General features: G+C 37.9%; 1 protein-coding gene across 14 annotated transcripts in view; it reads left to right on the forward strand.

Annotated features, from left to right (window-relative positions):
• The first annotated feature begins 229 nt into the window (after nt 1-229).
• The window catches only part of RAD51B (RAD51 paralog B), a 349,885-nt gene continuing 334,677 nt past the window's right edge, over nt 230-15,437 (forward strand). For 12 of the 14 annotated variants that reach the window (XR_010908972.1, XR_010908973.1, XR_010908971.1 and 9 more), the window contains exons 1-7: nt 298-621; nt 3,792-3,906; nt 4,026-4,139; nt 5,513-5,629; nt 9,501-9,637; nt 11,518-11,637; nt 12,717-12,900. Coding sequence is in view for 10 of the 14 variants with exons in the window: in XM_060762181.2 (XP_060618164.2) it covers nt 584-621; nt 3,792-3,906; nt 4,026-4,139; nt 5,513-5,629; nt 9,501-9,637; nt 11,518-11,637; nt 12,717-12,900 (825 nt within the window). In the remaining 4 variants the exon portion in view is untranslated. The other 2 variants (XM_060762199.2, XM_067462797.1) reach the window with 2 other exon arrangements.

Below are 15,437 nucleotides of genomic sequence, written 5' to 3' on the forward strand. Positions count from 1 at the left end.
ACACTGGCCATATAATGCAGTTTCAAAACGCATTATATGGCAGCTCAAATAAGAGCCGATGAGGTTCTCAAACTCTGGTCATCCAGCGGTTTTGGACTTCAACTCCCAGAGTTCCTGGCAGTGGGCCGAGGCCGCTGGGGCGTCTGGGAGTTGAAGTCCGGAAAAACTTGAATTCTTTGCACGGGATTGGATAGCGTCCCTGAGCCCGCGACCAATAGAAGCTCTCGGTGTTGTTTCGCGGACGTCGCCGCCTCCTGCTGAGAAGTGGGAGACTTTGAAAAGTGTCCAGGTCAGGAGGGGAAGTTGCGTGGCAACGGCCTCAAGGGAAGGGCGCTCTCAGTCTCTCGCGGAGGGAGGGCCTTTCTCCTCACGAGGCTGGGTGGCGGGCCCTGGCTCTGCCTTCTGCTGCTGCTGCTGCTTCTGCCCCCGGGACAGGGCTGAGCCGGGCCGGCAGTCCCTCGCATTGGCAAGGCACTGAAGCTGGCTTTTCTTTGGGCTTGTGCTTTCTTTGGGTTGGAAGGCGGCGGCCTGGACTGAGCTTGGCCTTGCTTTTTTTCCGGGGGGCATCTGCACCGTAAGATGAATGCAGTTTGACTCCACTTTAACGGCCGTGGCTAAATGGTATGCAGTCATGGGATTTTCAGGTTGAGGCACGATCCCTCTTTGAAAGAGAAGGACAAATACTACCATGGCATTGAGCTTAGAGCAGTTCCACAAAACTTTAGTAGTTCCACAAAAGATGCGCCCTCTGTTTCATTGACTAACCTCAAGTTCTGGTACTTTAAGAGAGTATGTTTCTTAGGGCCCTTCCACACAGCCATATAACCCAGAATATCATGGCAGAAACCTGAGTCCACACTGCCATATAACCCAGTTCAAAGCAGATAATGTGGGGGAGGGTTATTCAGCTGTATGGAAGGGGCCCCAGGACCTTTCCACACAGCCCTATATCCCAGAATATCAAGGCAGAAAATCCCCAATTATCTGCTTTGAACTGGTATATATGGCAGTGTGGACTTGGATAGCCCAGTTCAAAGCAGATATTGTGGGATTTTCTGCCTTGATACTCTGGGATAAGGACTGTGTGGAAGGGATCCAAGAATATCAAAGCAGATAACCCACAATATCTGCTTTGAACTGGATTATCTGAGTCCTCACTCCCATATAACCCAGTTCAAAGCAGATAATGAGGGATTTTATACAGCTGTCTGGGGACCTTTCTACATACCCATATAACTCAGAATATCAAGGCAGAAAATCCCACAATATCTGCTTTGAACTGGGTTATTTGTGTCCACACTGCCATATATTCCCATTCAAAGCAGAAAATGCGGGGTTTTATTCCGCTGTGTGGAAGGGCCCTTAGTGGTGTCAAACTACATTAATTCTACTGGTGTACATGTTAACCAAGTTGCTCTTTGAGCATTGATAGTGTTGAACGGAAGTTTGTGTCTTAATGTTTTTGCGTGCCTTCAAGTCCTTTTTGACCAAAGGTGACCCTATCACAATGGTTTTTGGCTAGAAGCCTGCCCTTGCCTTTCTTTGAGGCCAAGAGAGTGACACTGTGTGGATTTGAACCCTTGGGACCCTTCCACACAGCTATATAACCCAGAATATCAAGGCAGAAAATCCCACAATATCTGCTTTGAACAGGGTTATCTGAGTCCACACTGCCATATATCCCAGTTTAAAGCTGAAAAAGCTGATAGGCTGTTAGGAATAGTGGGAGTTGAAGTCCAAAACACCTGGAGGGCTGAAGTTTGCCCGTGCCTGATCTATACCGACCATTTAATGCAGTGTGAAGCTAGCTTCGAATTGTGGTGGCCAGACAACCAACTCCCACCAAAGCATGCAAAGGAAATAGTTTGAAACTGTGTTAAATGGTCAGTGTGGATGGGGCCTCAATACACATGACTATACCATGCTGTCTCCTGGAAACATGTTGCAGCACCAGAAATTGTTTTGTTTTGATGGGCTCTAGTGTTGTGAAAACTTAAGTGTTTTGTGTCTGGTAATTTCTTCTATTCATTGACTGCCTTCTCAGTTCAAAAAAGTCATACTGTTTTCAGAAAAGCATACATTCCTAATACAGTCCTGCAAATTCTGAGAGGCTTTTTTTAGCTTTGTAAGAAAAACAAATGCCTCTTATGCCATACAGTTCTACGTATAAGTCTTTGCAGAGGGAAGCACCAACATCAAAAGGTCTGTAGCTTTGTAGCAGAGACATTCTGTACATGCAGTGGGCCCTAGCCTCATGCACTGATACTTCCAAAATCCTGGGAATGTCTCTGTCTAAAAGCCATGTTGCAATACTCCTATTGAAGTAGATGATGCAGAACTACAGCCACTTAAAGAATATGGCAGCTCTCAGTGAAAGGAGAAGGACAACAAAATGGTCAAAAGATTGCAGTAGCTCGATCATGATAACAGGTTATGATGTTGGGTGTTATTTGTTTAGAAAACGAGAAAAGGGAGACAGGATTTGGGAGTTATTCATTGAAATTGAGTAGCAAATGTGTGATGGGAGATAAAAGGAGGTACCCCCTGAGATGGCACAGATGGAAGATGCAGATTTGAAGTATGCGAGAGAGAAATGAAGGCAAACTTGGTAACATCCTTTGAAAGCAAAATGTGTAAAAAGGAGACATAGTAGTGGCAGTCTAAATTGCATTTTATAACAACTGACTCTTCGAGATTGCTTACAATATCTCATACGACTAGTTTCATGCAATATAAAATCATAGACTGCAACATTAAAATCAGAAATACACTAAGGCCATGCTTTACCCATCCCTGCGCTAAGACCATGAATTCTGTACAAGTATAAGTCCTAAGCTTATGTATACACTGAGTTTCCCTCACTATCCCCAGACACCTTAAATTTAAAGATATGACATGTGAATTGAAAGAAATTGTTTGATTTCTGACATGCCTTTTCTAAAAAAGGGATTCCTGGATAGGAATGGGACAAATATGAAATAAGACAGAAATACTTTTGATCTAGTTTGCGATCCCAATCAAAATATTTTTCATTGACATACACGAGCAATGTTTCCAAGTAAGCAAATTTATGTGGCTGTAATGTAGATTTTATCCTTATACCAGGGCTTAAAACCTCCTTGTGTATTTCAAGAGGCATTATGGTTTAACCTTTCAGAAATATCAGTGCACCTTTTCTGAGTTGCCATCTACACAGACCATTTAATATGGTTTGAAGCTATCTTCAAATTGTGGCAGCCAGACAACAAACTCCCACAAAAGTGAGCTAAAGAAACCCCTTAATGTGTACCAGTACACTGTGGTTTGTGTAATCACCATCTGGGCCTCAAGCCGGTTTTAGGAATTTCTATGTAATTATCTGCACAGCAAAACCACTTTATTCAATACTTGCTTGAAGGTGTATTAAATTGTCAATATAGATGGCATTGCCTGTAATAAGGACCCTGTACAAAGGGCATCTGAGGAGAACATTCTTAGTAGGAGATAGGTCACGACCCCAGAAAGCGATAGTTTGTAGTATTTTTTAAAGTGCATCCCAGCATCATTGAGATAAAGCATTCTGTGGAGATAATCGGGTTTGCATCTCTTTGGTTATATCTTAACTGATACTTGGCAGAACCCATGCTGGTTTTGTCACTGCTTATAAGAAACAGAACAAATGTATTTGGGTCATCATTCAGCATAAACTGTTTCAGTATTTTGTCAAATTATCAAATTTGGAAGGATGAAAATATTTTTGTACATATATTCTTAAGTATATTTAACATAATTTGTCATTTGTTATGTTACAGGGTTGAGTTTCTGTCCACTGAATACATCATAATGGCAAGTAAGAAATTGCGAAGAGCAGGTTTACCACAGAATCTTTGTGAAAGACTAAGTCGACATCAGATCACTACTTGTCAGGTGAGTTTCTTCAACAGATAAACCAATAGCCATGAATAAAACCATCCTGAAAGTGTGATGACTTTGCCCAAGTATAGAAGAAGTAAATAATTCCTTATTTTTTAAAATGATTGTTTCAGGACTTCTTATGTCTTTCGTTATTGGAGCTGATGAAAGTGACTGGACAGAACTATTGGAAAGTTCAAAAACTTCTTAACACAGTCAGCCAATTCTGTGCTCCCAGAATGCAGACTGTGAGTATCCATTTGCAAAGTAGGAGAAGAAGTAGGAATCTAGTTGTGTGTATTTCTATTTGACTATTGCACTTTAATTCTCATCTATAGCAAATATGGGTTACTTCTAAATTGGTGTTTCTGCTGGAATTAACACTTTGATCAAGCTATACATTACCCAGACAATACAAAATGTCAGTGATTTCTGTAGTCCTCCAATAGTTTGAAGAATTCTGGCTGCTTCGCTGTTAAAAAGGAGGGGATGGATAATTAACCTCTTCTCCCTTGAATAGAAATTGACAGTGGGACATATAAAAGACTCTACTCATTCATCAGTAACCTGTGCCAAGAAGCAACATATGTAAAGCCGCCTTGAGTTCCCTTCAGGGTAGAGTAAGGTGGGATACAAATAGAGTAAATAAACAAACAAACATGGGACTGCCTACACTGACCATTTACTTCAATTTTCAACTGGCATTGAAGAAAGTGATATCACTATGCAGATGATTATATAGGAAATTCTGAAACGAATTTGAGTCCTGAATGATGATTACACAAACTACAGAGCAATGTGCACATTAAAGGCACACATTTTTGAACTGTATTAAATGTCTAGCTTTGAACAGTATTAAATATCATTAATGATCTTAGTAGTTATACTTACTTGTGAGATCAATATGATAGCAAAATATCGGCTATTGGTAAGGACACTTACATGATACAGGATTATTGTGGCCATGTAGAACTGTTTAAAAAAACTTGGTTGCTGTATTCCTGTTTTTGACATTGCAATTCCTAGGTGAACTTATCATGGGGTTTTCTTGGCAAGATTTGTTCAGGAGGAGTTTGCCTGTATTCAGAAAAGAACCTAAAAGCCCACTTTGGTTCATTTGCTTCAATAGATTTCTTTGTAAAAGCTTTGTAATTCCTCAAATAAAACTCAGCAAACCTTTCAGTGAACCCAGGTTTTTGGAATAGCTAACAGGGACAGTCAGTTTTTTCTTAGTCTGCGGTTTCACTGTGTATTTTTTCCAGCTGTACTTAACCACAAGGATAATATTTTCTTCTGAAGTGGTAATTTGCAAATCAAGTGCTGTATTTTATCCAAAAGATGAAAAATTATTTTAAAATAAGTTTGTAGGCTTGTAAAATTGAAGACTGTTTTATAAACATGTTTTACAGACACCAGAGTCTTTAATAGTGTTTTGTGATGTTAGATTTGGTCAAAAGGTTGGAAAAAATGTTATTAAAGGATAGAAAAGCAAATTTAGGGTCTGTGTGTTTGCTTTTTGGCAAATAAGCCCTAAGCAATTCTTCGTTTGGAAAAATAAATACCAGACATTTTTCCTACCAGTTGAATGGATTATTTTTAAAAATGGATATGATTATTATAGGTTTATGAAATGAAAATGAAAAGAACCATGAATCCTTCAACAGCATTCTTGCCAACAACATTGGAAGATCTGGATAAAATTTTGCATGGTGGAATTGCCTGTGGATCTATTACAGAGGTAAAAGGTTTACATAGTGATGAACATCATTTTTGTTGGTATAATAGAAAACAGAAGACTGCTTTCCGTTCTGCACCTTGAAAAGAGTTGCTATTTATTTAGAACTTTTAAATCATAAGGCACAGATTTCTTTTGATAAAGTATGGTTCATTTCAGATCTCATTACTTAATAAAAACATTTTGTCCAATAATCTTTCTCACTATAAACTAAAATATGGCCTTTCACATATACCTCTCTATAATGTATATTGTGAAGTGTTACCCTAGAAAGTGGGAGAAGTAGTAGTATTTTATCTGTACTTCTCTGACTTTTCTCCCAAGTAGTGTAAAATTCTTGAGAATAAACATTTGAAGAATATTCTCTGATCTGAGAGTTTCCTCTTTCTAACACTTGTTAGATATATTGTAAACAATGTTACTATTTATTAATATGTTTCTTCAATGCAGTATAAAATCCATGAACATTTCTGATTTTTAAGGGAAAATAACATGATTAAAAAGTTCCCTGCTGCTGGTTTAAGTTACTTTAGTGCCTTGGCATAGATGATTTCGCAAATATTTGGGTCCAAACACAGACTTACAGGAAGGAAGTGCCAAGCTTTATAGAGGGTTGTGTCTGGATGTGACAATGAGCCTTTCTCCTCATTTCCCTTTCTTTTTCAAGGGAAGCTCTCAGGCTGAGTGGAGCAGCCCTGGGATCAGGGGGTGGGTAGGGTAGAGAAGTAGAAAGACAGCTGAGCACTGAAGAGGGAAGGTGTATTTTTACATGGTAGTGAAAATTTGATAATATTCTGTAATGTTTTGTAAAGCATTCAAGCCATCTGGAATGTCCATTAGAGTACTGTGATGTTCTCAAAAGATCTACAACTTGAATTATATAATGCAAAATTAGCAGGTTATTAAACTCATAGAGAATTATTCTCAGAAAATTGTCTTGAATATATTTCAAGAATATTCTTACTTACTATCCCTAATTGCAAGTTTCTACAAATGTTTGTTGACTGCTATCATATCATATCATATCATTTTATGGTGACCCTGTAAATGAATGAGAGACCTCAAAAGTCACTCTGTCTTGCAGGGTCATGGCTTCCTTGATTGAGCTCATAGATCCGTAATGCCGTTTTCTTCTTTTCCTACTGCCTTCTACAACCAAGCTTTTCTAGTGAGTCATGTCTTCCCATGATATGTTAGAAGTCCAACAGTACCTACTAGGCTTGATTTGCACTAGCAGCCATTTATTTATAGTTTTAGTAGTTCATGGTATCTGTAGAATTCTGCTCCAACATCACATTTCAAATGAGTTGATTTTCTACCAATCAGCTTTCTTCAGTGTCCAGCTTTCAGACCCATACATAAACATTAGGAAAATGGTAATAGCATGGGCAATCCTAACATGGTTCAATTATAGAAGAAGAGAAGGCTGAGAGGGGATATGATAGCCATGTATAAATATGTGAGAGGAAGGGAGGAGGGAGCAAGCTTGTTTTCTTCCTGACCGTGAGAGCCATTCAGCAGTGGAACCCTCTGCCCCGGAGTGTGGTGGAGGTTCCTTCTTTGGAAGCTTTTAAACAGAGGCTGGATGGCCATCTGTCAGGGGTGATTTGAATGCAATATTCCTGCTTCTTGGCAGGGGGTTGGACTGGATGGCCCATGAGGTCTCTTCCAACTCTTTGATTCTATGATATGTTTTTACACTTGAGGATCTTGCCCTTCCAAGTCCTAATCTTCTTCTGATTTTTGACTATAGACTGAGGCAAGATATTTAAAATCTTGAACTATTATCATCTACTTAAACGTTATGTAAATCATCAGTGCTCATTATTTTGTTTACTTAATGTCTAATTGTAGTCTTGCCTTTGCACTTTCTCTCTTGACTTGCTTTAGTTACAGAATGAGTGAGCAAGACTTACGAAGTAAAGAGGACAGATTTAATTAGTGTTCAACATGTTTGATAAGACAACTGTTTTATAGAAAAGTGTTTTTTCAGTAACACTCTATTAGTATGACAAAATCAAGATAAAATGGATGTAAATAGTATAATACAGCCATTTTGGGGAAAAAGTTGATTGTCATTTATATCATTCTTAATAGTACTATCATTTTTTATAAAGAATGTACTATTTTTCTGATTTAAATTTTTTAAACTACAATTTGCAGTGCAGCTGAAATGTTGCTGCAGAGTTTAATTTTGAGAGAACACTTGCAATTTAATATCTGCTTTCATTATATATAACAGAACTACAGCTAATGTATGCACTGCTTTTTTAATTTCAAAGGAGGAATGTTTTATTTTTTACTTTTGTGGTCTTAACTAAATTGTTTTGAAAAATGTGGCTGTTCTATCTGTTTTTGGCTACTTTTTCTTAGTGTGCTATCCAACAATGATGGTGGTTGGAAAGTTGGAACTCAAATATATGAGCCATTTAAAGTAAAGATTTCAGTGGTATCGTCTCCTGCCAGATCTTGTGCATTTTCTCAAGGAGCCAGGAAACTCTACTGGCATGGACCCTTTTTTTCCAAACCACTATTGAGGTTCAAGTTAGAAATTGAATTCTAACTTTTTGTGGTCAGTCAACGCACTTCTAGAAAATAATGTACCATTTACTGAAAACGAAAAGTGCTGGTTTCCAAACAGGAAAATATGAACATTGTTATCATAGTGAGATCTCTGTTTCATGGGTGGACACCTGATTTCAAATTAAAATTGGAGTGAGATGAACTCCATGAATTTTAACAGGTTTTGGAAAAAGGCTGTTCTAGGGAGTCAGCATTTTGGGTCATCAGCTGGTTCTGTCTTGGGTTATGATCAGGGAGAACTAAAATAAATTAAGTTATCTTCATGGAGGAGAAGGATGTTTCACTCAGGTTATTCATTCATATCGGTGAGACCTAAAAACTGCAGATGTTTGGTATAGTTGTATACAACATGTGCTCATTTATTTTGGTATAAAAAGTCCCCTTGTTGATAAAACCCTACATCTACTGAGGAAGGATGCTTATTGAAAACGTAAGGAGATGTAGGGTGGTGTGCCATCAGTATGCTGATGACACTATACTCTGCTTCTCCTTACTTTGAAAGTATGTTGGGGTTGAGCAGGTCCTGGATCAGACCCTGGATGCAGTAGTGGGTTGGATGAGGGCCTGTAAATTGAAACTGAGTCTTGATAAGATCGAAGTTGTATGGACTGGTGGTCTGTGAACTGCAAAGACAGCCCTTCCTGGATGAGTTGCACACTACCAGAAGGAAGGGGCAGGTGTGTAAGTTGGGAATGCTCTTAGATCCTTAGACATTGAGAACCCAGGTGACCTCTGTGGCTCAATGCTTGGAGATGGATAACTTTCTCCAAACAAATATTTATAATTCTTATCAATTAGAATGCAGAATGCTTGCATCCCCTGCTTTTTGATGGCCTGTTCTTTAAAAAGTCACCAGAACTACTTTTATCTATATATCCTGCTCCTTTCAGAATCTCACCCAATCAGAATTCTTCTTACAGAAAAGAGGATAGGATGTTGTCATGAGCTTTATGCAAGCATACTTCATTCGGAACATTCCCCCCTTATCTCACATGCTCACATCTGTCCTTGTTCCTCCTCTTCTTCCACTCCTTGTGTTCTAACCATTTGTGCCAGTTTCTCGCTCTCATAGCAGTTCCACCAGCCATCTTAAACACCAGGTTCTGTATTTTGACGAGTTCCAGTTTTCAACAGTTATTTGGTACTCTAACCTGTTAAATCAGCGAGGGACACCTGTACACAGTTGTAGCTTACATGGCATCACAAATGAATGTTGAAATGATAGCAAAAATTTTGCCGTTTGTGTAAAATCATTACGATACTTTTAAATGTTTGTGGTTTTTTTCATTAGATAACTGGTCCATCAGGTTGTGGCAAAACTCAGTTTTGCATTATGATGAGCTTGTTGGCCACATTACCCACCAGCATGGGAGGACTCAGTGGAGCTGTTATATACATCGATACAGAATCTGCATTCAGTGCTGAGAGGTATGACTTGAAAAAAGAAGAGGGAGAAAGAGAGTGGTTTAACCTTTGTATAATGTTCTTCATTACATATGTCTGCCACCCTAAGTTTAGTTATATACTATAGTGTCGCTACTTCCTCCCCATTACGCTTTAGTTTTCTGTTCTCCCAAATATGCCCATAGTCTAGAAATTAATGTTCCATAAGTAACACGAATCTATTGTCAGTTGCTGCTGTATGTAGTGAGAGAAAGCACAATGGCCTGCAGATATAATGCTTGAGTTTATGTCTGTTCTGGCTAATTGCAAATGGTGACGGGTCTTAGAGCCTATGTAAGATGGGGTCTTGTATAGCTTCGTTACCTATGCTATTGGTGTAAGGGATGTCTTAGTACAATGCAGACATTATTGAAATGTCACTTTGTCTACATCATTGCTGCCATATTTTTCATATGCTTTCACATAATATCCCCCATTTCTCTGGTTTTACATTTGAGTTAATTAGGAAACTCATCCTTTAAAAAGTGCACTTAATTGATCATCTTGAGATTATTTTATTTTATTCAGAGATTATTTATTATTTACAGAGTAAAATAAAAAGTGGAAGTCATATCATATACCAAAAAGCAATAATGTATTCTCCAGTGTTGGAATACAAAGGAGTATTTGAGTAACCTTTTTCTATTGCTGTATTTTTGTTTGGTTCATGAGTAAAATGCTACTAAATAGCATTTCCACATGCTATAGAAAGCGGGGAGAGGAATGTAGCTCCGTGGTAAGGCATCTGTTTTGTATGAGGAAGATCCCATCATTACTAGATATTCCTCTTCTTATTGAGTTTATTTATATCCCGAGTTTTCTCCTCACAAGGGGCCTTAAAGTGGCTTACATTTCAATACAATTTAAAATCTAAAAAATATACAAACACTAAAACAACATTAAATATAAATGGTATTAAAAATTCACAGTTAAAATCCAAACATGTTTAAACCACAGCTAAAACCATACCACTCCCTGATTAGATCTCTTGAAGATCTCAGGGCCTGGAAAGGTTTGCACAAGGAGATGTGGTCAGTCAAATAGCTGGACCTTAGCTGTATAGGGCTTTAAAGGTCATAACCAGCACTTTGAATTACACCCAGAAGCAAACTGGCAGCTAGTGATGCTGCTGCAATGGGGATTGTCTGTTCCCTGCAGCCATTTCCAGTTTGTAACCTGGCTGCAGCTCTTTGGACCAGCTGAAGTTTCCGAGCACTCTTCATAGGCAGCCCCACGCAGAACACTTTACATTTATCCAGATGAGATGTAACTAAGACATGTGCCACCCTTGTTCTATGAAAGAGCTCTTATTTGGGAAAGGGATGTCTTAGGGTCCTTCCACATAGTCATATAACCCAAGGCAGAAAATCCCACAATATCTGCTTTGAACCGGGTTACCTGAGTCCACACTGCTATGTATTCTAGTTCGAAGCAGATAATGTGGGATTTTGTTCAGCTGTGTGGAAGGGGCCTTAGTTCAAAGCAGATAATGTGGATTTTATACAGCTGTGTCAAAGGGGCCTTAGAGAAAATGGGATGGTGACTTCGAGCAGCAGCCCCAAGTTCCCCAAACTGTGTATTAGAAACTGTAGCAAAGAGTTTTCCTATTCTCTTTAGTTTTTTAATACTTCATGAAAGGTGCTGATGTAGTTTTTGTGACTTGATTCAAGATTTGTGCAGAGAGATCTGGGGAAATGATCAAATTGCTCTGTACACCTCAATATCATGTCACTGTTTTGGTTTGTTTTGCTACCTTTTTTCATTTGTTATCAGTAATTCTGCAAATAAATGCAAAAGTTTAGAAAACATGATTGAATTCAGATTCATATCTTCTCTCAATAATGTGTCTTCTGGGCTCTGAACAGGCTTATTGAAATAGCACAACATCGTTTCCCTCATTATTTTGCATCAGAAGAAAAGCTGATATCAATGTCCAGTAGTATCTATCTTTATCGGGAACTTACCTGTGATAGTGTACTAAAAAGGTAAGACTTCTTTCGTGGGAGCAACAAGATATGAACTGCATAAAATATTTTGTACAGAATACTGAAGTTACTGGTCAGAGAGATCCCTCCTAGTGCTCCCCCCTTCCCGGAAATAAAGCCACCTGAGACTAGCTTTTTATTTTTGTAACTTCAGGAATATTTCAGTTTTGCCTTTCTGTGATGTTACTGTATGCTTGTTGCTTTTGCATCCCCACAGGTTGTTTCCAGGTTGGGGCCCCCTGTCACAGATTTTTCTTGGCAAGATGTGGTCAGAGTATGTTTGCTATTACCTGAGTAGGCCCAGAGTGGGCCAACCCAGTCAGTTTTGGACCATGAATTTAAAATGTACATAATAGGACTATTGTATTTTAATCTGTGTTCCATGTAATTTAATATTTGCATTTTATAAAAATGTGTTTTGATAGACACATTTTATTGAATTTATTTTTGATCAAGTATTTTAACTGTGTTGTGTGTGCCCCACTTGAAGCTGTGAGGAGAGGCAGTTAACAATTACTATTACTATTACTATTACCTTTCTTTGAGGCTGAGAGAGTATGACTTGTCCAAGGTGACCCAGTGTGGTGTACTTGTTTGAGCACAGGTTTGAAGATCAGAATTTGAATCCCTGCTCAGTCATTAAAATCCACTGGGTGACTTTGGGCAATGGCAAACTTCCTCTGAAGAAATCTTGCCAAGGAAATCCCATGGTAGGATTGCCATGAATCAGAACAACTTACGTTATACATGCATACGATTTAAGAGTATTGGGGCTGTCACATGTTAAGATCACACTTTCTCTGGTAGATCCCATGACCCTCTTTTTGTATGGAGTTTCTGGAACATCATGTTTGGTTGGCAACCAGGAGAGTGTGTGTGCTTTGCATGTATACTACTGTGTGTGTACACTTAGGGCTCCAGTTACCAGTGTTCAGGAACCATATATGTAGTTCCAAAAGAAATAGAGAAGGCCCCTGAGAAAACTCTGTTACTATCATGTTCAGTTTAGCATCTGACATATTTATATTTAATCTGTCATGTAGTGTCCCCATTAAAGCAACACTTTTATTTCTTTTCAGGATTGAATCCTTGGAAGAGGAAATTATTTCTAAGAATGTTAAACTAGTAATATTAGACTCTGTTGCTTCTGTGGTCAGAAAGGAATTTGATACAAAACTTCAAGGCAATCTGAGAGAAAGGACCAACTTGTTGACTAAAGAGGCATCAATATTGAAGTACTTGGCTGAAGAATTTTCAATACCAGTAAGTTTCTCCCCCTTCCTCTGTTCTGGTGGTATGATTGCAACATCAACAATTAGCACTGTATCTTGCCAAATATAAAGGCATTTAAGTTAAGCTAACCAGGGGATTGGCATCTTTTGCTCTCATTCCTTAAAAATTATTATTTTTCTGCTTTTTAATGTTGTGTTAATTATATGTTCAGCATAAATTAGTGTTTTTGGCAAAAATAAGTTTATAGAGTATGCTACTGGTTACAGCACAATGGAACATTCATAGTGAGGGTCATGTTTAATCCATATGTGATATTTCATAATCTTTCGCCATATTGTTACATTTAATTTAAATGCGAACACATTTAGCAAAGTTTGTATTTTTGTTTTTGTATTTTTTCCTTGATGGTCAATGAAACACAACTGAGTTGCTTCTGACAGAGATAATCTTTTTCATCCTTCAGTTGATCTCTTTTTTAATTCCATGTTTAAAGTATTAAAGGTTCCTGGGAACCATATAAATATAAGACCAAGTTAAATGATTACTGTATATATTACTCATGAATAAGTCTAGAAATTTTAGATCTGCTCCTGACTTATACACGAGGCTGACTTATGCATGAGTATATATGATAATTGCTTTATATGGAAGGCTTCTTGGATAGGAAGTGTTTGACATTGTGGTAGAAATCCAATAGCAAGGGAGCAACATAGATCTTTAGGTGAGAATGTCAAACATTGGAGTGGAATAAAATAAAATAAAATAATTCCCTTTAAGAATGGAAAGAGCCAGAGATGCTTTGCAGTGGTGGGGAATATTTCAAAAAGTTATCACACTTCTACACACAATATTTATTGGGCCAACTAAAAAGCATAAATTCATCATGCTACTTGTGATGTAAGTTTTTATCTCCTGTGGTCCCACAAGAGACTAAGGAAATGGCCCTAGGGTTCAGTTGCTGAAGGTAAAAGCATGTTTGGTAGTTTAACTTGTTCAGAGACTGCTCTGAAATCCTTAGAGGAGAAGCAACTAATGGCACAATAAATAAAATAACCATAATATATTCCTTAGGTTTTTGTTTTGTTTTGTTTTTTAAAATCTGCATTAAAATAAATCATTGCTTGTATGCGACTTTTGTTATATCTAACAAGATTTTTTTAAAGAACAGAATGGCTGCCAATATGACCTAATTTTTAATATCAAGTGTGGGAAGCATATTTTAAAAAGTGTTCTAGAGAGTTCTGCTTCGCCTATGGACACTTTTGTCTTTGACTTCTCTGGTTTTTGTAAGCTGTCACTTCAGTTAGTCATTCATTTTGAGCTAGAAAGCAAAGGACCATTCAAACATGGAGGCCGTTGGATTCATTTTATTTTTATAATCTATTGAAAACTTTGACAGATTTCTTTAAAAGCAGAAACATTCTGAATCCATGTCTAAAAATCTGTGTGCAAATGTAGTGGCCCAGACCATTGCACACAATGATAACTGCTTAAATAGATATTTTAAAAGAAGCCAGAAAAATTGTTTTCGAAAGAGTCTGGAACCTCTTTTCACATTCAGAACAAACCTGATGAAGTTCCCTGGCGAAGCTGAAGGTTATTCAGTTTGTTTTGGAAGATGTTAATATCTCTGTCTGTTAGGTATTACATTTCAGTTGATTAAAACTGTAAACTTGAGTTCTGGGGAACAGCCCAAAGATCCTGCCCTTTGGCCTTGCTTAAGAACATGGAGACAGGATGCTAAGAAGCATGAAGCTTTTAATGTTTTCCAGAGATGCTAAATGAATGGAAAAGACATAGTGGTATTTATTTTAATAGTGCACCTCTTTATATCTTAACCCTGTGTACACCATGGGAAACATACTTCACAGGAGATCAAGCAATCACTATTAAGTTTATAGAGCCTCTGTAGGTGCATCTCAACTGTGGCATTAATGCAGTTTGTTGCCATTTTAACTGTCATGGCTCAATGTTGTGGAATTGTGGGAGTGGTAGTTTGGTGAGTCCCATGATTCCATAGCATTGAGCCATGGCAGTTAATGTGGTGTCAAACTGCATTATTTCTACAGTGTACATGCATCTTGGATGATGTACGTTGCCATTTTGAGTTGTTCTTTCCAGTTTCTGTAAACTGACTGTGCATGCTGTCATGAAGGCTTGAGTGGAAAAGCAGCTGTTCTAATTAAATTGATAAATCATTAACATGTCCCTCTTACCAACCAGTTTGTTTTTATGCCTATTGAGTGTTGATTTATTTTTCTTTGCCCTAACAGGTAATTAAAATCTGTGACTTCCAGAAGTATAGTGTAAGGTTTTCAAAATAGCTAGCTTCTTTTTTTAAAAAAGAAGCAAATTTTGCCATAACAGTCAGTAACACTGAAAAATTGGGTTGGCAAGAAAGTTATATTGCTGCCTTTTAGGAATAGCATTTTATATTCATTCAGAGAGGCTCAGGGTTTTCCCCGCTTCTTCCTTTAATCCCAGCATTCTGCACTCCTGGGCCAATGCTGAATGACCTTTAGCCTAAATAAATAATAGAAGTTCACCATGTAAATATTTCTAAAATG

This window comes from Anolis sagrei, chromosome 1 (genome assembly GCF_037176765.1).
Source record: "Anolis sagrei isolate rAnoSag1 chromosome 1, rAnoSag1.mat, whole genome shotgun sequence".
Lineage (NCBI taxonomy): Eukaryota > Metazoa > Chordata > Lepidosauria > Squamata > Dactyloidae > Anolis > Anolis sagrei.